At 27.2% G+C, this 26763-nt stretch overlaps 2 protein-coding genes across 2 annotated transcripts; one reads left to right on the forward strand and one right to left on the reverse strand.

Moving 5' to 3' along the window:
- The first annotated feature begins 532 nt into the window (after nucleotides 1-532).
- On the forward strand, nucleotides 533-6046 carry LOC111029450 (intraflagellar transport protein 52 homolog). Its single transcript, XM_022308452.1, has 8 exons — nucleotides 533-786; nucleotides 857-1017; nucleotides 1091-1308; nucleotides 2348-2468; nucleotides 4162-4304; nucleotides 4508-4662; nucleotides 5407-5676; nucleotides 5744-6046. Exons 2-8 carry the CDS (start codon nucleotides 893-895, stop codon nucleotides 6005-6007), a joined length of 1296 nt encoding a protein of 431 aa, XP_022164144.1. The 5' UTR covers nucleotides 533-786; nucleotides 857-892; the 3' UTR covers nucleotides 6008-6046.
- A 53-nt stretch (nucleotides 6047-6099) lies between these two features.
- LOC111029455 (ABC transporter G family member 23-like) lies at nucleotides 6100-24345 on the reverse strand. The gene is made up of 14 exons (XM_022308458.1): nucleotides 24163-24345; nucleotides 10334-10474; nucleotides 10066-10198; nucleotides 9835-9989; nucleotides 9398-9505; nucleotides 9044-9266; nucleotides 8190-8320; nucleotides 7862-8087; nucleotides 7597-7774; nucleotides 7410-7528; nucleotides 7259-7329; nucleotides 6807-7072; nucleotides 6628-6714; nucleotides 6100-6563 (listed from the first exon to the last, which is right to left on the reverse strand). Exons 2-14 carry the CDS (start codon nucleotides 10471-10473, stop codon nucleotides 6334-6336), a joined length of 2067 nt encoding a protein of 688 aa, XP_022164150.1. The 5' UTR covers nucleotide 10474; nucleotides 24163-24345; the 3' UTR covers nucleotides 6100-6333.
- Between the last annotated feature and the right edge of the window lie 2418 nt (nucleotides 24346-26763).

Raw genomic sequence — 26763 nt, forward strand, 5'->3', positions numbered from 1 at the left:
TTAATTTACCTAATTATCGTATTTATTAATATCTGTATAATTATTCTTCTAAAGTGTTTTATAAAGAACACAGTTTTTAATTTTGGTCTTTAATCTCACAGTTGATTAGCCTGTTTTTCCAAATTTACGGGCTAGCCTAGTTTTTTTTTGTGGTCGGTCCTTCATGGCTTCATGGTGTCCGAATATATTACAAAGTTTCCTAACAGTTTCCTCAACACTCTCGCTGTATTTATAATGAGTTTTAATGGACAAGGACACGTTGCTCGATTGTATACCACTCCATGACGACAAATAAACAAAATACACAACTTATTGGTCAATCATTAAAAAAAACCTCAACAATCATAGGTAACAGAAATTATTAAAAAAGATCCAACAACAAAAAAATATCCAATGTTTCAATTTTTTTTATTTTATAAATTTGAATTTACCGCTATAAAAATATTGACCAATCAGAACTACTCTAATAGGTTTAGACACTATGTAAATAATATTATCTACATCGTGGGCTCGATTTAAGATAGTACAAATCAGTAACCTATCACTGAAACTAAATTCAGTTTTCGCTTTTCACTTTTTCAGTATTTCAGTAATTCTGTCTCCTGTCTTCTGACTTCACACTTCGGACATACCAAACAAAATAGATGTTCCAAAATCTGCATTCAGTGGTTTACACACAACATTTTCTAGTATTTGGTCTCCATAAGATTACATGACGTAGTTGTAGTATCTACTACAGTACTACTTAACAAAATACGTTTTTAACTTGCTATCATTATTCATTAGGTACCTAATTTTCAGTAATTGAGATCAAATTTTCTTAACAGTGAATTAATATAATTTAATATATTCTTAGCTTTTATATTTTTGCTTGAGTACAACCACAAACATTATGAATATGGCAGATGATAATAATAATATTATATTATTTGATATGGCTAAAAATGAAATGTTTGATATCAACGATAATTTGAAAATTTTAAGAAGGAAATTGCAAGGATCATTTACAATTGCTATGTAAGTCACTAAAATATTAAATTACTAGTTATATTATGTCTTGTCTTAATACATATCTTAAAACAATTTGTAGAAATAAACATGAGATAACAGTGGATGTCTTAAATGGTGTGCAGTTAGTTGTATTTGGAGCTCCACGTGCTATGTTTTCAGAAGCAGAATTTAATTGTCTTCATAAGTATATTGATCTTGGAGGATCTGTATTAGTTATGTTTTCTGAAGGAGGCGAAAAAGAACTACATACCAATATAAATTATTTATTAGAAGAATTTGGTATAATGGTTAATAGTGGTAAGAATATTTAAAGTTTAAAAGAAATTGGCAGTTAAACAATCGCTCTGCTGTATAGTTGGAATCGAGCTGGTAGGTCACTCTAATGGAAGTGTTAATTAGACGTCTCGTCCGCATATGTTGTCTCTGTCTTACACACTTAGAACATACCAAAGTTTTGTTCAGTAATTTCAATAATGTGTTATTAGTTTTAATATCAGAGTGAATTGACCTACTATCAAACTTTTAGGGTAGAACATTGTCTCTGTTCTCTTTTTGGTTTTTTTTTTTGCAATATTTTAATCTTTAAGAGAGTTATATAAAGTATTAATATTTTAAAATGCATTAGCATATAGCATAATTCACTTAAAAATATTGTAAAAAACCAACGAGGGAATATAGATAATGTTCTTTACCTAAAGTTTGATAGTAGATAAATTCACTCTAATATCAAAATTAACAGCTCACTATTGTAACTAATTTGGTATGTCATATATGTGTAAGATGTCCTCTTAAATTCAAACGATAAATTATTGCATAAGAAAAACAATTCTGATGTTCTGTCAAACTATAATACATCATTTTATCGTATAATATTTATATTGCTATTGATTAATAATTAATATTATAATATAACAATTATTGTTTACTATTAGTAGTACAATATACTATTAAATAGGCAAAAACTATTAAAGTTAATCTAAATATTTTGAAAATTCATTGTGAATAGATAAATATGATAATAAAGTATGTCATAATTTCAAGCCATCATAAATATTTTTGAATTACAACAAAATAACTAAAATCGTTATTTTTAGTTTAAATAGATACCCAATTTTGTCAAAATTTGTACTTCAAATGCCTACAAAAAAAAATGTGTGCAAATATATTTTTTAGAATTTTGAGTTTCAGTAAGAAATTACTTACTGTGACATTTGTATTACATTATCAAGCCTTAACTATAAAAAATAAAATTTTATACATTTTTTCTTTAATTAATTGATACTATATATTACATTTTTATTATAAGTAACTGTTTTGTTTATATTTTTATTTTTAGACTATGTATTACGCACACACTATTATTTATATTTCCACCCAAAAGAATGTCTGGTTAAGGATGGTGTTGTTAATGAAGCTGTGGCTAAATATTTGGACCGAGAAAATAAAAACACATCAAAGTAAATCAACAGTTAATATATCTATAATACACATATATTAATATTTAATACAAGTTTTTTCATGATTATTTTTTTTATAGATAATTTTTTATTGCAGGTAAAATATAATGTTAATTATTTTTAATAAGGTATTTTTAGAAATATTCTCTTAATGGATAGAATTCCGGTTTTTCCCAATCATCAAAGGCAACAATTTGTAAAAATTGCAACAATGTATTTCAAAACAGAAAAATTGAATTTGAAAAAAATTATCTTTGTTATTACTGATGGTGCACCAGCAATGGTTTGGCACTCATCAAGATCTTTGTTCAAAAATTAAAGTATGACTAAGTGTACTTCTTGCATTTCAAAGTGTCCTCTGATGTAAACTGGATTTGGGTTTGGAAGAAACTTCAGCCCAAACAATTCACGTCACTTATTCAACAATTTGATATTCAGTTTGACAATTTACTACTCGTTAACAATATTAGGTGTCAAAGCAAAGGAAATATTTTGAACAGATTTTTTCATTTACTTACTGAAATTGAACTATTTTTTACTAAGAGTAGGTTAACCTACTACTAAGTAGTAGGCTGCCAAAAATTATTTTAAATTTATCAATGACAACAGTAATGTTGTGAGTTTTTCGCAAGTATATTTCAACATATTAATTCTTTGAATTTAAAACTTTGAGGTGACCCAAAACTATCATGCAAACTATCAAGCAGTTAGTTGAAAGCAAGACTTGCCATTTTCGCCACAAAATTTAACCGAGTCTTCTATTTTTATTATAATTAATAATAATTATTAATGTCCCACTATGTTACCTACTTTTTAATTATTATAAAATATGTTCAAAATATTTACCTTGAATTTTGAAAGCCTTCGAACATTTTTAAAATTCCCCATGTGGCCCTCCAAAAATATTAATAAGTGGCCCCTGTTCTATAATTTGTTCTACTAGAGAAAGTAACTCAGTCATGCATATAAATGGCAGAACTCCACCACTTTGACTTGTTCTAACAGGAAGGTCTCAGGGTGGTTTTCTGGTGAAGAAAGTATACCTTAAATTTCTGGTAGCTATGATGTTGAGTTATTATTCAATATTCGATATACTTGTTTGTGAAATATCGGCAGATAACTCAACAATTGTTTGATGCTTTATATACCGGGGGTATACAAATTTTTTTTATTAAGATCTACTGAGAGCATATATTTTTATTTGAGAATCAACTAACGTAAAAAATATTATTTTTATATATTGAAGTCTTTTGAAATTTGCTAGGCTAAACCGGTGTGAAAAATAATGTGTCATTATATATAATCAGCCAGTCAATTATAATCTGAGTTATAGTAGCTAATTGCTATGCACGAAGATGCTGTCTTAAACTTTTATAAGAAAATGTAGCTCGGTGTTCTATTGTATAACTTTCATGTAAAAAAATGCGATTTCACACAAACAGAAAGACCTGAAATATGTATGCAGATGTAATCTACTAAATATACCTAATAATAAGTTCTAACAAATAGATATATCGACTTTGGAAACATCCGAGATTGATTTGTTAATCGTGACCGACCATTTCACTGTCCCAGTTATATATTCATATTTATCACCTAATAAATGACAACAAAGATAAATTCAATTTTCTTTTTTTGCCTTTAATTTTTTCTAGACTTTTTATCATAATAATAGATATTAAACAATTTTCAGATGTATAAGTTTTGTATTTCCTTATGGTGCTAGCTTAAATGTGGCAAAACCAGCTGCTCCTATACTTACTAGTGGTTCTGTTGCTTATCCTCTTAATAGACCACTCTGTGCTTTTTATTCTGCTTCAAAGTATTCCAACAAAGGTACCAGAAACAAATAATTAATAATGCACAAATTGCATTATATTGTGTTTATTTAATTCACCCTTTGCACTTTTTCATAAGATTAAATAGTGTACATAAAATTAATTACATGTCGTTAGTTTGTTGATTGTTTTTAATAATTATATCTTTACGATTAAAGTAATATTCACTAATATAATAATTCAATTAACATATTATTATAGCCAAAAAAGGAAAACTTGCAGTCATTGGTTCTGGTCATTTGCTAACAGACAAATATATTAATTGGGAAGAAAATGATAAAGTCCGTGAGATTTTGTTTGATTTCTTGATCACAAATAACATAACTTTAAATGAAATTGATGCTAACGATCCTGAGGTACATATCAAGTTATTATATTTAAATCCATATATCTAACCTTAATATCCAACTTTAAATTATCAATTTTATGCCAGGTTGCATGAACAATCACTAAAAATTTAACGAATCCGTAGTGAGCAAATGATCCTTTAAACATGATTTAGTGGTCCATAATTGGTCCATTAAATTTTATTGGACCATTAAATTAAAACATTTTTCATGCAGCCAGGCATTAGTCTTTTACCAGACAACTAAATCATAGAAAAATTATATGTATCAAATCAGGAAAAATAAAATACTTTTTCTATAAATTTACTACACTGAACTATTCTACTGTATACTCAACAAGATCAATATTAGTTGGACCCAAATTTTCAAAACATGGACAAAGCAATTTTTTTGATTATTTTAGGCTAAATATATTGCAAAATAACTGACAGAGAATCTACAATTTAGTTTTGATAGTCGTTGACATTTAATTGGACAACTTTTAGTAACATTTTATACAATTTAAAATAAAACAAGTACCAACAACTAAATTGTGTATTATATTCTTAATTAATTTACTAATACCCTATAAGATAGCAATGTTGAATGTCTGCATAAATACACCACAGATCATACCACGTGCTATAATATATTCATACCATTTTGTTTTTCACATTACCTATATTATATTTGAATATTTTTAAGTATATTTGAAGTTAATATAAAATATTTAATTTTCTACTAATGTAATACATGTTGTTATCTTTGTTCAAGACTTCAGATTATAAAATGGTACCGGATATTGGAATGTTATCATCTCGTGTTCGCACTTGTCTACAGCTTCAAGAAAGTTTGAACAATACGAGTCATTTTTTATTCTCAGCTGACAACATAAATTCTCTTATAGACACTAAATTGTGTTCTTTAAATACCACAATGCTACCAGATACAGTTGAAGCGTATAAAACATTGAATGTACCCCACAATCAGTTACAACTCATTCCTCCTACGTTCAATGACACCTTGCCTGCTTTACAATTTGCTGTAAGTATTAAATTCTAAATATATAAATTAATTATTTTTAATTGTTCAAATACTATTTATCTTTTAGGTATATCCACCTCCTTTTCAAGAATTATCATCCCCATTTTTAGAACTATTTGATCTTGATAGTATATTTGGTTCTGAAAAATCATCATTGGCAAATTTGGCGAAGAGTTGCTTAGAAACACAATCTAGCGAGAAAAAAATTGAAGAAAGCATCAATCAATTTATTATTGATATTAATGACAATTTAGAAATAATTGATCACATTAATGACTCTAAAGAAATAATACAAACAGTATTTTCATTAATAAATAATTTTAAAAAGTAATTATTTTATCTTTAATTAGTGCACCTAGATAACATTTGTATTACCTATATTATAACTTTATTATGAATAATAAATATTAAATAGTATTTTTGCACTATGAAAACGTTACATTTTCATTTATTTATATTTTATTTTTACATAATATTTTAGAAGCCTATGTAATAAATTACATTTATCCTACTTAAATATATTTATTTACAATTTATTATAGATTTTTAACATTATAGAAAAAGCTTAATATATTTGATTGCCACAAAGCATTCTGGCAGTCTTTTGTACTTGACACATTGAATTATTTTTATACTGAGATCCTGCAGATCTCATATCTACACTTTCTTCCATGTGCCTTTCTTTGATTTGTATAACATATAAGATATTGCGTAGAATATCAAAGCCCAAATTAACATCGAAACAAATCCCATATAAACTGCCGTGTGATCAATAGACCAACCACGCATGGTTATACCTCGTAATGCTTCAATAGCCAATGTAATTGGGACGAATTTGTTGGTGTATTTAACAAAATGACGAGCTCCTTGAGTAGGCCAAATAAAACCTAAAAATAAAGTTTGTTTGAAAAATTGTAATTTGTTAAGATAATTTAATGATAATTTATTTACCACAAGCACACATCAACAAAAAATTTGTGCCAACTCCAGCAAATCCAGCTGCAAAATGACTGTCATTTGACAAAGCCAATACAAAACCTTAAAATAATAAATATTAATTAAAAAAAACTTATTATGCATAATTTAAAAAAATAATAAATCAACAACAAGATACTCTCGATAACACTAACCGTATATCATTCCTGTTATTCCAATGACTATGAGAAGACTAAATCCAATCGTAATCGATCCAATGTATGGATTGTCGTAAAAGACGTACATAATTATTAAAATTTCAATAGCTTGGATACATATGTATGTAATTTGAATGATTGAATGAGCTAATGCAATTTCAATGTATGTCATACCAGAAGTTAATACCCGGTCCAGTATTCCATCATTTTGCTCATCAAGCATAACAAAAGTTGTAAAGATCAATGGCAAGAAAAACATACATCTAAAAATATTTTTGAAAAAACATAAAATTACAATTTATAAATGTAGGGCCATATGTTAGATACTGGTATGTAAATACACAATTAATATATTTACTTAATTCATTAAATAATAAATATTGAAGAGTGCTGTTCTATCAACTACCTAATTTTAGCATACAAATAAATGAAAATTTAGAAATACTTACATGCATACTGTTCCTGGTGCAACAAAATGAGCAAAAGACCCTGAATTTGAACCATACAGAGCATCATGTATCTAAAACAGGTACAATAAATGATTTAAGAATATTAACAACAAAATGCTTGGATAATATGACGGTTTATAGTTTACGGTACCTTAATTGGATAATTAAAAACTTTATCCAATGAATCTTTGCAAGAACCGACTAGATTTTTAAAAGCATCCGCTAAACTCAATGTCACGTCTCTTTCAATTAAAATCGACATATATCTATCTAAAACATATCCATAAGACTGAATGAATTAAACCATTATTTTAAAATTTTTTAAAAATTAAAATCACCTGAATCGTCGACCCAAAACTCCAAGAAGCTATTATCAACTACATCTTCCAAACTGTTTTGACCCGAGTTGACTCTTTCTTTCAACGATTCCGTATAGTTAAAATTGAACCGTAACAAAGCCCAAATTTCATTTTTTTTTACAGACGCTTTTGCATCTTCAATATTATAATAGTCTTTCTGCACATATTACCATTTTTAATTAATAATATAAATGGTTGGCATGTTAAAAAAATAAAATATATACATGTATTCTTATTTACATACAATTTTGTAAGTTCTTTTATGAAGTTGATAAATCATTTGACAACTCCCATAAATTTTTTCGTTCAAGAAACAATTATTATTGTTTTTATAAGTAAAATTTGCACAGTCTCTTAAATTTATTTCTTCATTTATAATTCCAATTCTAATATTCTTGGGATCACGTCCAATCGCCATGTTGAAAAATAAAGTTATAATGATTGGCAGGCCCAGCATCAGGTAAGTCATTCTGAAAAATGAATTTGTATCAAATATTATATAAAAACAATATCTCAACGATGTTTGATATTATTATGTATAAATAAATAAATAATAATTAAAATATTATTACTGTTTATTTCTCCACAGTAAAAATCGATTTTTCAACATCTGGGCCCGAAATCGTCTCGTTTCGAATTTTCTGTTATTGTCTAAAGGTAACAGTTTTTTTTGTACATCACCATCAATAGGCAATGAAGACTTCTAAACAATAATGTAACTTTAATAAAAAATATAATTTTTCAATACAATATAAATGTATAGTAAACATATCATTTTTTTATTGAGTTAAGGTTATTAGGTTTTTACAATACTCATACCTAATATTACCACTGGCGCTTAGTATAGGTACCTACATATTTTAGTTACGTATTAGTTATTTAGGTAGGTAGAGCAACTATAAGTCTATGAATACATTGGCGCAATTAGAGATATTTTTGGAGGAAATAAAATCGTAGTACCTATAGAATATAGACCACGTTCTCACGTGGCCGGAATATGGTTGTTTACGTGACAACCCCCCCCCCCCCCACCTTATGGACTTTTTTACAATGCAAAATAATTGACATTAGCAGAGCATTTTTCATGTATTCGCTGTAAGTGACAAATAATGATAATACTATGACGTAAGTATTTATTTTTGAGATAAATAATTAATAACTAATAATTTTTGATTTGTTATATATATTTGTTATTGACTATCGACCTAATCAAAATGAGCTTTTGATTTGCAAATATAGATATTGATATAAATTAATTGTATTTAGTTTGATGATACAAAAATTACGGAGGAAATTATAAGGAGCGAGCCCCCATTCGACTTACTTTAAATTAAACATTTTTAGCTCTCCCAAGTTTAAGATTGAATATGTAGGTAACATTGGAAAGTATATTTTACAGGTGCCTAGGAGAAAATAAATTATTTACTTGTATGACTTTTGACGTATCAATCACACACAACTTGAGGAACACGTCTTCTAAAGTTGAGCATCCGTAACACTTAAGTAAATTTTCCGGAGCATCTTCTGATAATATTATTCCGCTTCTCATCATACCAACTGTGTGCGCTCTTCTAGCTTCCTCGATATAATGCGTAGTAATAATAATTGTCTTGCCTTCAGAAGACAAGTCAGATAAATGTAACCAGATTCTAATAAAACAAAACGCTTTTATTATATATGGTACGGACGAATGGTTACATTGGTAATCATAGACTGTAGGTAGGTAGACATACTTTAGCTATCTTATTTTAGTAGGTATACATCATATTATAATTCTTACTTTTCGCTCAGTATTGGATCCAAACCAACAGTAGGCTCGTCTAATATTAAAAGAGTTGGATTATGGAGAAGAGCCACTGCGAGGGAAACTCTCCGTTGTTGACCTCCACTAAAAAGAATATATTTTTATAATACATTGAGTTTCTATACGTAGGTACAGTTTATTCACTTTAAATTAAACTCTAACTCTTGCCACACACTACAAAGTTACCAAATATTGATATAATTGATGAATTTTTAACTTTGAGTGCTAAAAAAATTGTACAATGCATAACTCGGCAATTTTTTTAACTTACACTTCGCCGATAGGCGATGGCTGCCACTTAAAAATGTCAAGCATGCCACTGAATTTTGCATAGGTATCTGTTAAATATCAGGATTCTAACAAAGATTTCATCCTTAAAAGGTAGGTACCTAATATTTTGTCGCTATGCTTACCTTAAATTGTTTATTAACATTTTTCGTTTAGGCAAGTCAAATAAAGCATTGAAATATTTGTAACGACTTATAATTTCATTTCGAGAACGACCAAAAATTGTTCCAAAGTAGAAAAAAATTTCTTCGACGCTAAGTAAAGGATCTAGACATAAATCCTAGAAACATAATTATAATAACATTTATGTATTGTATTATAATATTGTTAATAATATGTTGAATAAGTCCAATCACCTGCGGCATGTAACCAATATCATCAATTACATTTGATTCTAAATTGATGACACCGTTATCCAATTTCGTTCGACCGACTATACAATTTAAAAGGGTTGTTTTGCCACAACCACTGGGTCCTAATAGACCATAACTGAAAATAATAAAATAATTCATCAAAAACCGTATTATACATATTATTATTTGATATTCATATATGAAATGAATTGATTAGTAGGTACGTATTTTATTTGTAAATCTAATAATAGTAAATAATACGTTTATATACATTGTATTTCTACGGACGGTCAGGGATACTCCTCTCAGCACCATAGCCGACGAATTATAGCTTTTAAACGCACTTCGTACTTCGACCGAAGCGAGCGGTGGCGGCTGTGGTGGCTGTGGTTGGATAGCGTCCCTACACATCCTATTAAACAAAACAAAGCAAAACATCACATAAATAATAAGTATAAAATTATTTTTTTTAATGAGAGAATTTATACAGTCATCATACTGTAGGTAAATATATAGGTACCTAGGTCTCTGGATAAAAATATCAAATATTTGATTTTTTTTTTTTTAGTTCTTTAAAATTGCAGTGTGCACATTTGAAATGGGCGATTGTGCACTCCACCAGAATACCGGTTAGATAAAAAGGTATGCTTAATGGAAAACCCCGTATAACTATCGTCATGCCAACAAATATCACTGTTTAAGTACCATTATATGACTGGTATAAATACGAGTCAATACCTACCTAACTCTCTCTCTCTCTTTTCAAAAATAATTATATAGCTACCTATAAGTACTTACTACTTATACTGTTGTTAATTATTTACTGTCAGTTCCGTGACCATGGTGCCCACTCCGGGTTACAGCCCTCTCATCATGAAGATAGAGATAAGGAGACCGAACTATACAATATGTACCATATACTTACGTATACAATATAGGCCAAAAAAGCACACGCTCCTAGTGGCAGAATACCCATGCGCTTTTTGTCGGACCACTTTTATAAGAGGCAGTGATAGGAGTTTGGTCTCCTTATCTCATCTTCATGTCTCTCATATTTTCAACCATATAGTCAATAGTCATAGGTATTGATACAATGATTCACTCTTAACAAAGTTCATTAAGAACAAAAAAAGACAAGTTTGAAGTTAGTTAGGTAGGTCACAACTTAAACATAAGTTTGGACTGTTGTTATTTTTAATATGACTAATTATAAGGGGAATCAGTTGGAAATGTTTTATTGTACTGGTTAAAAAACTTGCATTTTATAATTTCTCAGTATTTATTGAGAAAATTACTAATTAGTAAATACTGAATGAATGCTATCAATTGGCAAACACTTCGCTGTTTATTTTAATCCAGCACAATTTGTACGAACACTTAGGAGTTATAACTTTTTTAACGATATTTAAAGCATCATGTAAACAAATTATAAAATGCGAACTGAGATACAACGTTGGAATCATACTTGGAGAACACTATATGACATATCATTGCTTTCAAATTCAAAGACACCCGTCCCAGTGACCCACCTAGTTCTTGTACCTATCTCGCTAAACGGCTTTTTTTTACATATCTTTCATATTTAACATTAATTACATACCTTATATCTACTGCTATGACTATGGTAGTATGGCATTATATTATTATATAATATAATATAATAATATAGAAACTCACGAAGTTATACGTAGGTAACCTAACCTACCTCCTATATTAAATTTTATTGTCTCAATAAGATAGCGAGAAACGTAATATTATATATTTATATCGGTAAGCTATTATAAAATAGTCAACATAAAAACGAAATGATGTAATTATTTAATTTTGCCGATGTGTAGTTTTATAATAATTGGTAATAATTAATAAGACATATTTAATATCTACTTTAAATATATAGGTATTTTATTACCTACCTATCTTATTGAAACAACATTGTTTTGACCTTGACTTATATTAAATTATTCAAATTTTTAAAGTGAAAATTACTTACGTATAGTTTTGTAAAATTATACTATAATTAGAATTGTTATAAAAAATATTCAAGTATTTGTAACAATATTATAGATGACCCATTTTCTTCAAATTTTTATTACCCTAAACGGTATTTTTAAATGCATGTTAGGTACCTACTCCATTTCAGAAGGCACCTAAATACCAATATTAAACATATTGGGGGGTATTCAATTGTGATTATTTGTGGTACAGGTACTTATTTAAAAATAATAAATGTGATATTGATAATTTTGTAGGTAGGTAGGTACCGGTTTTTATATTTATAAACAAACCTTCCAAGTTTAATAGCGTCCTACAGTATGAACTAACAATTAACAATTACATCAATTATATATTCTCGTATAATATAATATATACAGAGTAAAGGCGTATTATAAAAATGTCGTAAAAAATAATCAACCTATTAAATTATTTAAGTTTATAGAATAAAAAGAGTAGCTTGTAGTAGACTTATCAATACTTTACTGAAGGTTAGTTCATGTATAATTAATTTAAAGAAATGATTATAATATTATTACAAAATTAGGATGAATACTAGTTATGTTATTTTAACTACTAAATACGCATGGTACTTTAGCACTGTTGTCAGGTACCGATGTATAGTTATTTATAGTATAAATGTTACAAATATATCATTATAAATCATAATAATTTTAATTTATTTAAAACTCTTCAGGCAAAGTTGAAGTAATTCATAATATAAGATATTTTTGTATTAGGTTTATACACCAAATAAGCATTTATTCAATACATTAATTTAATATTAAAAAAAACACTGATAGAAAAAACTGGGTATGGGTAAAAAAAGTATGTAAATATTATTTTAAACTTGAAAGCAATCAATATCTTATTATTCTGATAAATTACTGCATTCGAAAAACATTTTTTTTTATTTACTGAGAATCACAGACCTTTTTACAGTGTCCACAAAACGTTTAAACAATTTCAAGAGCTCGTACAAAGTAATGATACAAGGTTAATGAAAAATCAAACATAGTTCATATGAAGTAGGTAACCTTGTAAAAGTAAATAAGTTGTACACTTGTACTATAGTTTTAAGTATAAATAGGTACATCGTATTTGAAAATTAATTATTTATAATATAAAAATAATATTATCATCACGTCTTTAAAATTACTTATTTTTGTCAAATACTAAATTATATTTTTATAACAATGGTCTAAACTAAATATTAGGTAAAAATCGTAGGTAAGTTTAAAGCAGGCTATAACTAGGATTTCTGGATCAAAACAAAATAACTTAAGTACATTTGTATATATTTCATATATATACATCAGGTCCATCGTAAAAATAAATTCAAATAATTTAAAAAAAAAAAAAATCAAAAACTATAGGTACCTACTTGAAGTGTTAAAAAAATACATTCAGTAAATTCATTTATGATTTAGTACTTATAAAAAACGAACTTGGTCTAGTTTACAATCAATAATAATTAGGATAAATACAATATAATATTATAGTGTCGGCCAAAGATATGTTTCTGTATAATTCTACCTTAAAACTATGATCGGCGATCACAATAGTCATACAAAAACCAAAAAGTAAAAGTATATGTAATGCCCATATCATCGTAAAACCAATAGTTTACTAAATTAGGTATTTTAGAATAAAAACTATATTGAGTGGAGAGTACCTATTTTGAAAATATTAAAATTATATAAGATGGGTAGGTAATTCATATGAATAATTTTGTAGATAATATGCAATTTCGTTAGTTCTCAGGTCTATGCTTATCTTGTAACTAATTTTCGAAGTACAAAAAACAGCTTAAAAAAAATATGGTGGGCATACACATAGTTGTTGATAACTTAAAATACTTACCTACCTAGTTTTCAATTTAAATATTTATAGGCACTCATTTTAAATTTTGTCCAAAAATAACTTCAAAGATATAAACTGCTATTTATAGTACTATACCTAGTTACCTACCTAATTATTAACTAAAATCTGTATGAAGATCAATTCCATTTGAATAAACCTATTTATTAATTTCTATTCTTGTATGAAGTAATTTATTAACTATAATTTCTTAAAAAATAATTGTTATTATAACTTTAGGTAGTAATAGTTCCTTATTATACTATTGTGTCATACCATAGGTTTTCCTTGATGATGGCCTCAATCCAGTATTCCAGTAATTTATTTCTCCTGCTTTAATAATTTGATTTGATTACATAACTTATTAGACATATTTTATAGTTTTAAAATATAAAATTTAAACCGTTGAGATTTGAGAATAGGTACCTACCTATTTACATTTATATTTTGATATCTAATTTATTATGAATAAAAAAAACCACAATTACGATTTTAAATGACATATAATGATATAGGACATAAGTATATCGGGGTATAAATGTGAAGCGGCAAATGTTTAATGTATAATAAAAAATAATATTATAAAATACCTATTAAAATATACCTACTATAATCAATAATCTGCAAGATTTTTATAGGTACCTAAACATGATATTTGTAAATGTAAGAAAGTTTATATAGCATTAATTATATCGATCCAATCTAAATATAGGTATTAAATTACCTACCAATATTTTAAATAATTAGTGAAATGGGTCTTTATTTCTTATAAATAATTCATTATATCTCATTGACCCGTCAAAAATAAATGATTTAATTATGTGTATTATTACCTAATTATAATTTAAAAGATACCTATCATCGGTATGTTCAGTGATTGTGAGGATAGTGTGGTTCACAGACATAAATACATAATATAATGTAATATAATATTACGTTAATGCTCGTTAGTGATGTTAAATTATTTAATGTATTATTATGTGAAAAATTATATTATCCATTTATCCACGAACCTTCTTATATAATATATTATTATATTAATATATCATACCTTTATCATATTATATTACGGTAATGCTAGGTAGGCACCTCTACAAGACTACAAAATTAATCTAAACTTAACGATACTAAAGGTGCTAGATGAACGACCTAACCGTTCAACGTACATCGAAATTTGTAAAAACTATATTCTACGACTTTTATATATGGATTTAAAAATGTATGGTGTCGTTTATAAAAAGTGCCTATTTGGAGAAAAATTAATTTTTTTCAAATTAGTAATTTTATGTGACCTCAAATTATGTAATGAAAATATTTCCGAAAACCTTTATACTTTTCCAGATAAAACAATCACCCTGCTTTTCTACAATGTCATATAAGAATATTGACTATGTTGATCGCTACAGTGTCCATTCAATGTTATTCCAATTATTATCAATTAAATAAATGTTAAACAAAAATGGCAATAATATGAATATTGCATTTCCGATTGATTAGTTCATTATCAGTTTCAGTGTACCTATATAATAATACCAACTAGGTAAGTACCTATTATGATTCAATTAAATTAATGACATTGAAGAAAATAAATATATTTCCGGTCTGATATTAGTCTGAATTTCGTTACCATTTACCACTACCCAATTACAAATAATATTAGGGTACCCCACCTATTAATAGGAAAAAAATAATCGAAAATTAATTTTGTCAATTTTTATATTATAAATGTAAATATTATTTTATTAATTGTATGATTGCTAATAAACTTATAAGCAGCATTGATAAATAAAATACATACGTAATAATATATAATATTATATATTATATTATGTAATAATAATTTATAAGTATAAATAATATACGGAAATCAGAATAAATAATTTTGTGTTACTGGAAAAAAGTCCCAGGAAATATATAAAACTGAGGAACCTAACAATAATTGATAAATTAAAAAATATAAATCTAATTTTTTGATATATTATACCAAACCATTTAACTCCATGAAATGTTCATCACAGAATCTGATTCATAACTTTAATGAATGTAATAGATATAGGTATTATATAAGGTTTTCCATTTTACAGTTTATGTTATTAACGATATAGGTACAATATATAATACAATTTATATTATATATATTACCATATTACTCAAATCTGAAAATGAATTTATCTATACTTATAATAATTACATATAGGTACATAAAACTCCAATCTCCAATGATACAAGCATAAGTTAGGTACTTAATTAAATTTCAACAATACAGTATACCTATTCCTACTACCTACATTAAACGTAAATATTGTAAGCGAACATTACAAAAATATTAAGCGTCGAGTATAAATTTTAAAAATATGAAATTTGTTTTCACAATCTTAATTTATAATAATTACACAATACTTTGTGTTATTATATCATATGAATTATGATTCTACGGCGTGGGATTGAAGGAAATATTTAGTACACCCAACGATCTATTGGTGTACGCATTTGTTTTTATTTATCTAATGTAATTAAACTTAACGAATTGCATTTTAAGACCTGTCAGTCTTAACCGGAAACCTCATTGCGTGTATAACTAATTTTTTGTTATCTAATTGAAATAATTTTACTACGTTTTGCACATCCACCGATACAACTAGTTTATTATGTATTGGAATGAATAAAAAATTGTCTCGTATGTTATTCTGCACTGACCATATATTATTACCAAATCAATGTCCTACTTTCACCGTGCTGTGATTGTGTATCGATGAACATTTTAAATTTAATTCCACTGCTGCGGCTAATAAAGTGTAATTACTTATGGCGGTTTTTAAAATCTTATGTCATATTATAGGTAACTTCATTTTATTAACACGTGCATGTATATATAGATACTACCAATGACGTTGTGTATAGCGTTGTGGTTGTTATATACAGACACATTATAAACAGGTAATATATAGTATAGGTATAAACTATTATATATATTGGCATGTAACCTATATAGTATATGTTTTTGGTACAAAAATATTTTAAAAAATAATCTTTTCACAGCTAATGGAAACCATACTACACCTACAAGCCATTAACGAATAGGTAGGTAATACGAAGAAGATTCGATTGAAAATAATTTTACAATTTAACAGTAGGTGCCTACCTAATAATATAGACGAACGTTTGATCAAAAACGGGTCTCTATATAGGTATATTAAAATATAACTTATAAGTGTATAATATACTGTATACTACTTAGTTCGATACATGAAATGCAAAAAACACGATGCCAAGTTTAAGGTAACCTATATGTATGTTGTGTAACATAAAGCCACGGAATAAAGGGAAAGTACAAAATAAAAAATTATGAACTACCAATAGGTACCTAACCTACCTACCTACCTATTTAACGTATTGTTGGTCTGGAGACCGGGTCAACACTTTTCGACGCGTTTTTTAATGTAAAATATTATATACCTCTACAACAAAACCACTACCTACACTCCTAAACATATATATAGAATGCATTTTGACTGGTTTACTTTCTGCAACGTTTAAACCACTAAATGATAGATTATTAATCCACACTTAAAAAAAATACATTTATCTAATAAAGTTGTCAGCTGAACTATATTATCTTACATGTGTAGGTACCTACTTACATTAATTTCGTTTTTCATTATTGTATGTCTTTGAAATTAAAATAATAACTGAATATTATTCAAAATTAATTTTTTTTTCAAGTAAAATATCTTATTATACCTAGCACACATTAATTATACCTACGATTATTTTTTTAGATTTATTTGCTTATAGACCATATAAACAAATACATATATTTAATAGATAAATATAATGATTTTGTTGTTTAGATTATAATTCATGTGTAACTATGTAGTATGTCGTACTTTAAGGATTATGCAAATGTCTAAGTCTTACAACTATACATTATTTTTGATGTGTACAAAATGTCTCTGTGAAGGTCTTCATTTAAGTAAAATTCAGAAAAGTCCTACGAGCTCCATGAATATATTATTATATTGCTAGTATATAATATTATATATAAAGCCATCACGTCACTACCAAATAAAAATACGACATATTAATGTTTTAACCTCATTTGACGGCCAACGTTCAAGTTTTTTTTTTCTTTCTGGTTATATATGAAAAATATTGTAACTCACGGAATGTAATCGTAAACAACGTCTTATTAGTTATTATATGCTTGTATAATCATATAACAACAACTCCAAAACAATGATGAAAGCTCTTAACAACAAGGTCTAAAACATTTAAAATGTATAATGATATTATACTTATTTGTCTATGCGAAAGTGTGTGAGCACGATTTGGTGAATAATATAAATATTATAGATTAAATTGTTTTAAAATATTTTTATTGCTTCATTAATTGTAAACATACGTAATTATAAAATGAAATATATAATTACGTGTGTAAGTATTAGAATAAATTATAAAGTTCATCTAAAAGTGAAATCTGAGCCTTGAATCCATCAACCTTGACCGAAGGAGAACACATACAGAAAGCAAAAGTGTTCCCGGAGAGAATAAATATAATAATATTATGAACCCCTCAGGCATTTGAACCAAATGACATAATGGAGATTTAATAGATATAAATAAATTAAAAATACAGATCTTCAATTGAAGAATAGTCATGAACAATAATAAAGTAATCTGGCCTTTATTTAATTTATTGTATAACTAATAATGCTTGTACCGATAGCTTGCAAGTACTTATACGTCCCTATGCAATTATACTACTATATTATATGAGTAGGTATAGTATTGTTAAAACATATATGATTAATCGTTTTCTAGGTACAATATTGATTATTCATAAACCATAACAACAATATGATTGAAATCTCGTTTTAAATTGAATTATTTATAATTCTTCGAACTCATTTTATTTTTTGTTGGTACCTAATACTAGGTATCTACCTATATATTATGTATACTAATAATACGTTATCGAGAAATTATGAATGTACCTGCAAGAATATGCATTCAATTATTAATCTAGTGTTTTCGAAATTTCAACTGGAATAAAACTAAAAAGTTTACCGATAAAAGATAAAAAAAATATCTTCATTTTCATTCAGAATAAAGACTTCAATAACTAAGTCATTAGCCTATGTTTATAGTATTACATTACTTTACATTTTATCGTAGTGTTCCAATTAGAGTCACTTAAAATTAGTAAAATATCTTTCATATTTGTAGTTAAGTATTACTCTATAGGCTAATCATCATATGAGTATCATAATATTTCCCGTTTATATGAAACTTAAAACGTGTTTATTACAACCTAAATAACACGATTTCCTTGTACATAACAAAATAAATAGTGCCATTGACTTGAATTATATGTTAAAATTTGATTAATTGATGGTAATAATATGTAGGTAGGTACGAAACTTATGCAGTGAAGTAACCAGGAGAGTTTTGGGTGTTTAAGCCCCTCCCAATGCCTTCCCTTCTTAATAAATGTATTACTTGTGTACAACAACTGCAAGAAAACTTCTGCTTAACCCTTTGCCCCCTTTCATAATACGTCACTGAACTTATGTGTACAATGTACATGTTTTCATTTATTTAAAAAAAATAATGTTAAACAATGTTTAAATATATAATATTAGATAGGTATTAGATAGGACCTTCTTTTATTATTATTCAAGTATTCAACACTCAACAGAATTCTGTTTGAATCAACAAACGATTATTACTTTTTTTGCATCAGACGTTTGCATCGCGCGATTACATAATAGGAATTTTGTACATTTCGTAAATACTTATTATAGTGTTGTATAATATCTTCCTAACAAACTGTAATTGTTTGACCGGGCCTGGTCTACGGTAGTATCGCGTAAGGGACTATGGGAACAAGTCCATCAGTTTGCAAGTATCTATGTAACATATCTATATATACCACCTAATGGCTATTTAAAATTTTTAGTTTATGAATTTCACACAAATATATAATGTTTCAGTACAATATATTTGCTCTAAAACAGGTATCATATTATAAAAGAATTTTAAAAGTTAAATCGGAGAAAAATCATCTTTAGTCGTCGATATTATTTAACTGTAGGTACCTGTACAGCTATCCAGGCAGCGTTTACATATATTTTTAACTAGCATGTTAGTAGGCATACATAATAATAGTTATTACGCTTTACGATCATTTTTAGTGGAAATTTGAGAGCATAATATTCGATAGGTAAGTATATTATACATGAATCATATTGTATTTTAAGATGTCTTTAAAATGGTCTGCTGCGGGGACTCGTTCTTTCGGTCATTTCTCGCCATCTCCTCTCTTTTACTAACACCCTAAATTCCTACTTGTTTTTTGTAAATTGTATGTACTAGATACGCTTAATGTCGTTTAATACACACGCCACTGTACCTACAATATTTCAATAAATGGTAATGGGGAAAAAACATGAAATTCTCAAGGCCGCCGGGTATTGATGATAAATTAATATACCTACCTACGGATATTATATCTTCCTGGCCACCTATAACCAATGATAAATCCATTTCCTACCAAACCGAGTCATGGTTCCGAATCTTCCGAGTCTGACATATTACTTCTATATAGGTACTAATTGATTATGGATCATTGATGAATAACCAAATACTTGTTGTTTCAATAACCAAACACCCGGCTACACCAACTAATAAATTACCATTATTTTTCGTTTTGTATATAGCAAGGGTAATAGGTTTAAGGCCATTTACAAAATAATATTGCGTATATCTAGACAAAATATATTAACTATTAAGTTAATTGATCGCTGACGGATTTTTTTTTTTATTTACATTACAATCGGTTTTGCTGTATTCCACACCACATGTGCATATATGTATATAAATGTATTTTACAAGTTTCTTATAGGTATAATATAGATTCACCTGCCACGGGGACCCTAAAATGATGAAGGGCTGTAATATGATGTATTGATGTGTGTCGCAAGAATCAATACTAGTCGACCTTACATCCAAATATAATAACAAAAAAAATTTAAAAAAAAAAACTGTTCACCAATTTGCAGTTTAAAAGATGACCGTGACATACACTATTTGATTAAAATCCGCACACAATAATACGAGGAACACAAGTGAAAAATACTTCTGTGATGGATGTTAAGACTTATGTACAAAAAAATTATGTCCTCGTAAATTATGCGGAAGTACCTACATATTATTTTCAAGTGGCGTGTAAAATTTTTGAGACAAACAAAACTTAAGAACGAAACATGTAATATATACCTACTATTTACATTAAATGCAATAATCTAGCCAGTTCAATAAAATAGCCAAAGACAATAATATGTTCAGCATGTTGCCCATAATAATATAATAATTAATGGCTATAGAAATTGTAATTTATCAAAAAATAGGTAGAAATAGATACCAGCTATTTTGTGCATCCATAGTACGGAAGGATATGTTTTTCCTATTTCTTTTAAATTTTGACTGCTACATTTAGAAACTAAAATAGGTACGTATTTAAAATCTTTTCGTAATAAAAATATAATTAAACAAATTAAACATCCCCAAATTAAACAGTTTAATTAATATTAAATAATTTGTATAAAGCTTTAAAAATCACGATACAGTTATTAATAATTATTATAACGTTATCGACGTAATATAATGTAATTCTTATAGTTATATGAGTGAATTTTATTTTATTTGCTTACTGAGTACCTACTGAGAATGAACAACTATACTCTATAGTTCTATAGTTAAATAAATCTTGTTCTCCCCCTAAAATTAAAATTAAATTGTATAACTTATTTTTTCTATAAATAAATACATCATTTCAAATTGTATCAGTTTAAAATTATTAAATATAACAATCCAGGGTAACTACATTAATGATTAAAAGTTTTTTAAAACACTTGCGCAATGACAAAATGTCAACAGGATTACCTAACTTCCAAGAGTTTAATCCTTCCCAGGTCCAATGAGGTACCTATAGTCAGTCACTAGCCTGATATTTACAGGGCAAGGCAAATAACCTACAACATTATATAAGATGATTTAAATGTTTTAATGCAACTTCTGAGAAAAAACTGGTGTAAGCAGAAGCCTGTTACAGGTACATACTACATACTATAACCATTAAACCATCCATTAATGAAACAGACCAAATTAAAAACACGAACATATTAAACTAAAGAAGTAGAGCTGTTTATTGAAATAGATATTTTTATTAACACCAGATATTATTATAATTTATGTATCTTTTAAGTGAAAATAATACAAAATAAATTAAGTTTAAAGTTTTTTTTTTATATTTATTAATTTAATTGTGTCAATACACCAGGTATTTTTACAATATTAAGTACAATTTACGATTTACGATTAATATGATTACAATATTATGTGTACAAAGATTTACATCATTACAATGATTTATTTATTTTTTTAATTTTAGTTAGCTTATAAATTTAAGTCAGAATCTGAAAATGTAGTGTCTTCTTTGGGTTCTAGTATGCAAGTTTAAAGTTTAAACAACATAAAATAAGACGTTGTTTCTACAAATTTTATCAATAGTTTATATCAAATAATTATACCTTAATAATCTAGGAAATCTTAGAAATAAAAAGCAAGCATGTTGAAACTATATAACTCGTCCGCATTCGGCTCATTCGGTTACGAAAAAATAACACATTAAAATAATACTATTTTGTATAAATTAAAAACAATTTGATGTCTTTATGACCTCAATTAAATATTTAATAAATGAGAATAATTGAAATACTTTAGACTACAGATAGGCACCTACCAATAAGTTATTAGTAACAACTTAATACTTATTATGAAAAATACATTATACAGGTTACTTATGTATTTTTAATATTTTTATAACTTTTAATAACAATCAACATTTGGATAAAAGAACCAAAAACATAGCATATCTAGATAAAATGTAGGTAACACCTAAATTACTTCATAAATACTACACAAAAGACTCACAGTGTAATAAAATAGTACAAACTAGTAGTTAGTAACACTATACCGACCCATCTGTAATAATTTGAACTAAAAATGTAATTATATTACCAAGAAATAGATATAACTAATATATCTATTGAATATCTGACCATTTCCTATGACATCTTTGACACGATATTTGTGTCGAGTTTATTTATGTTTTACTGACGTACTGACGTAGGTAATATTATTGTAGAACCTACGTGTACCTACTTTTAAATACTGTTCTCACTTCTTAAAAACATTTGTGTACGATTATATATCATGAAAAAACAAATGAAAGAAAGCTGATGATAATAATATGTTTTATACCATAGGCAGATAGGGTTATTGGCTATTGCAATTTAAATATAATAGCCATTCGGCTATCATAGTGTACAGATAGGTCAATTACCTATAAACTATCACACTTGCACATAGTTGTAGAAAATCGTGTATTGAGAGTTAAGAAGGAAAAAAAATGACGAAGGACGTGTTGCGTGCGCACACATGGACAGCTTATATGGTTATTAATAAAACTGGGCCACACTATCAATTGTTACGAAATTCATTCGTTTTCCTTTTAAAACGACTTATTAAATACAATGTTCGAATAGCTTAAAATATTACCAAAATATGGACTTTTTAATACATATTATGATTATAATAAATCCAACAACAATATAACTAATTGTAACAAATAACAAATTTACTATTTGATCCGGATGTTGTAATTACATAACAGTTACTAAATGCACGTGTATTTTCAATATTTTATTTTATGTAATACCACTACACCTGCCATATTATGTAGTTTGATGATTACCTATCTAAAATTATATTATATTTGAAAATGATTGAAAACATTTATTTACCCACAAAAGGATTTTTGAAGTGATTATAGGTACCTGGGTAGATACTTACCAAAACAATGGAAATACTAAACAGGTACATACCTATATATTATTTAACAATGAACATTTAATACAATATAGAGTATAGGTATAACAAACTTATATTCTATAATACGTAGAGGCTTTAAATTAATATAATATCATATTATAATATAAAGTTGTATGATTAAATTAAAATGAAATAGTGATAATATTATATAAACATCCACAGAATAATATATAGGTAACATTTTATTAGATGTTTATAAACGGACCTACGTATCTAAAATAAAAAGTGATTGATCAATTGGAGCCTGGAGGTACTTATCTATTTATATACTCAAAAAATTATAATTTGACTTACTTGATAAGTTATAGGTACGATAATCCTTTTGAAAATCCAATCATGTGTGTACTAGAAGATCCGACCTGGTACTGAACGATCAGTACCAGACTATAACATACGAGGTCTCGTTAACATTGTTGATGTCACAGTCACACGGGGTTATACCTACTAGTTTGTGGCCATCGACCATCAGCCTCGATAATATTATAACGTAGGTACCACTCGTTTTATTAGGTAGGCGCACTCGAACCATTCACACTATTCTACGACAGCAGCAGGAAGCCCCTCCATTTTTTTATTTTTTTGTTTTGTTTCTGCAACACGCTGAACACGGTATAATATATTTTAAGTGCACGAAAATACAATATTTAGAATGTAGCAGATAAAGATACCGATATTATATTGTATATACGCTGCAGCTGTATAATAATTATATAACAACACGTAAAAATGTAGCTGGTATATACCTAACATAATATCATTTTATAAACATACGATTTATGTGTATTATTATTCCTACTCGTAGTATACCTATACCCAATAAATGGCGAGGTACCTTCATTGGCATAATATATTATTTTATTATTGTATCCACATTCTACATTAAATATAAAAATTAATTTATGAGATGAGCATGCTTTTTCTTAAGACACATATTTTGCAGTCGCAATGAAGTACTTAATAAGTCATTACTGTGGTCTGTTACACATATAGGTACGTTTTTATAGTTAGTACTGGCTAGCACATACTGACATAGTGGCGTGCATAATGGCCATAACGTTTTTAAAAAAATAAACAATTTACATATTTTAATGTCACAATTTTACGATCGTGATATCATTGAATTAAATCTATACAGTAATAATTATCTAATATTATTATTATTATATAAAGTATAAGAAGTATCAAGTAACTGGGGTAAATATAATTATCGATGCTCATTTCCATACAAACAAACGCATTTAAATATATTACATAACGTTCAGTAGGTACAATATTGTTTCCAAATTTCTATTTCCAACGAAACAAAATGTTGTACATTTTTTATTGGAATCGGCCTTGAACAAAATGCACTCCAGTGTTCCCCGGACATTTAAGACATTTTTTCAATGATAAAATTTATTTTTTATGGTGCAGATACCTATCAAAATAAAACAGTGTTTGAGATGCGATGCAGCATGGAAACAATTAAAAAACCTCCATCATTAATTACCGAATTGTATTAATTAAAGTTAAAGGCACTACAGTTAAATTATCTACAAGAATATAATATGATGTATCAAAATATTAATTATTTTTCGCAAATATTATTGAATTCACAGTTCATATTTTATAATAGGTATAACTAGTATAACATGTACATTATGTCTCAATTTTACTGCTAATTATAGTTAATCACCTAAATTTGCGGTTACAGCTATTAATAGGTATACATATCACCATCTCTATACGTTTTGGGCTTACAACTATATTCTATTACAATATGATTATATATCTAAAATGACATAGGCACATAGCTGTACTGAATATTTCAATTAAATAAAAATGTATAGTGTGATTAGCCATTTTTAAACACCTCTTCAAGTAGAGACCTACACGATTTATATAATTATTATAAGTGCAAGTTATAAATAGTTATAAATATTGAAATAAAAGGTTCTTGAGGATCATCTCTTCATAAGCCCGGCATTTGCATCACGCCCCCCTGAATTGATATATATTTTTATACACATAATAATAGATTGGAAATACGTTTTTTGATCTTACCCGATGTATATGATCATCTATCGACTACCATCTTTCACGTTATGGATTTATTACTCAATTTAAAGGGTTGATAAACCAAAGTTATGCAAGAGTATTATTGAATTATATTTATTTGTTAATTTAACATTTTGTATAATTATTTAAAGAAAAATCTCTTAACAGTACATTTATTTATTTGTAATTTGTATATTGTTTAATATATATATAATTAATTTTGTATTGGCAATAGTGTTATTATAACGTATTATTGAATTATATTAATATATTAATATTTATTTATTTAATTATATTATTAATTGAATCATTTGTAAATTTATTGATTTGAGTTGCATATTATTGTTTAATATGTTTAATTTAAACTTTTTGTCCGGGGGGAATTGTCCCATTTTGTAGGTAGGGATACGTCCAATGCATGAGGGGAAAGGCACGGAGGGAAACGTCCTAGATTCCATCACCCCACTATTTGACCACCACTGCTTCGTCTAACGAACGCCATAACATGGCAATTTTTAAGTGAAGAAGAATCTGTTTTAATCGGTTATTTTTAGTATTAAGTGTGAATTCACCTATTATCCAATTTAAAGGAGATAATTTAATCCATGGCACCTTAGTGCTAAAAAATATTTTTGATATTTTATTTTGAAGTAAGTCATGAGCTTTGAACAACTAACAAAAATTTACAACTTTTAATAACTCTGAACTTGGCTTAAAATAAAAATAAAAATGAACTTCCAAATGCTATAGATAATATTTTTGGCTTTAAATTGTATGATAATTTATCAATTTAACTACTTTGGTATTAAAAATAACAAATTCTTCTTCATTTAAAATTTGTTATATTACGAGACGGAA

Source organism: Myzus persicae, unplaced genomic scaffold (genome assembly GCF_001856785.1).
Source record: "Myzus persicae strain clone G006 unplaced genomic scaffold, MPER_G0061.0, whole genome shotgun sequence".
NCBI lineage: Eukaryota > Metazoa > Arthropoda > Insecta > Hemiptera > Aphididae > Myzus > Myzus persicae.

Excerpts from the sequence above, each read along its gene's own strand:
- LOC111029450 (XM_022308452.1), top strand. The coding sequence starts at position 893 with ATGAATATGGCAGATGATAATAATAATATTATATTATTTGATATGGCT. Across the intron at positions 1,309-2,347 it reads TGGTATAATGGTTAATAGTG|ACTATGTATTACGCACACAC; the intron begins GTAAGAATATTT and ends TTTTATTTTTAG. Across the intron at positions 2,469-4,161 it reads GAAAATAAAAACACATCAAA|ATGTATAAGTTTTGTATTTC; the intron begins GTAAATCAACAG and ends AACAATTTTCAG.
- LOC111029455 (XM_022308458.1), bottom strand. The coding sequence starts at position 10,473 with ATGTGTAGGGACGCTATCCAACCACAGCCACCACAGCCGCCACCGCTC. Across the intron at positions 9,990-10,065 it reads ATATTGGTTACATGCCGCAG|GATTTATGTCTAGATCCTTT; the intron begins GTGATTGGACTT and ends TTATGTTTCTAG. Across the intron at positions 7,073-7,258 it reads GCACCAGGAACAGTATGCAT|ATGTATGTTTTTCTTGCCAT; the intron begins GTAAGTATTTCT and ends AAATATTTTTAG.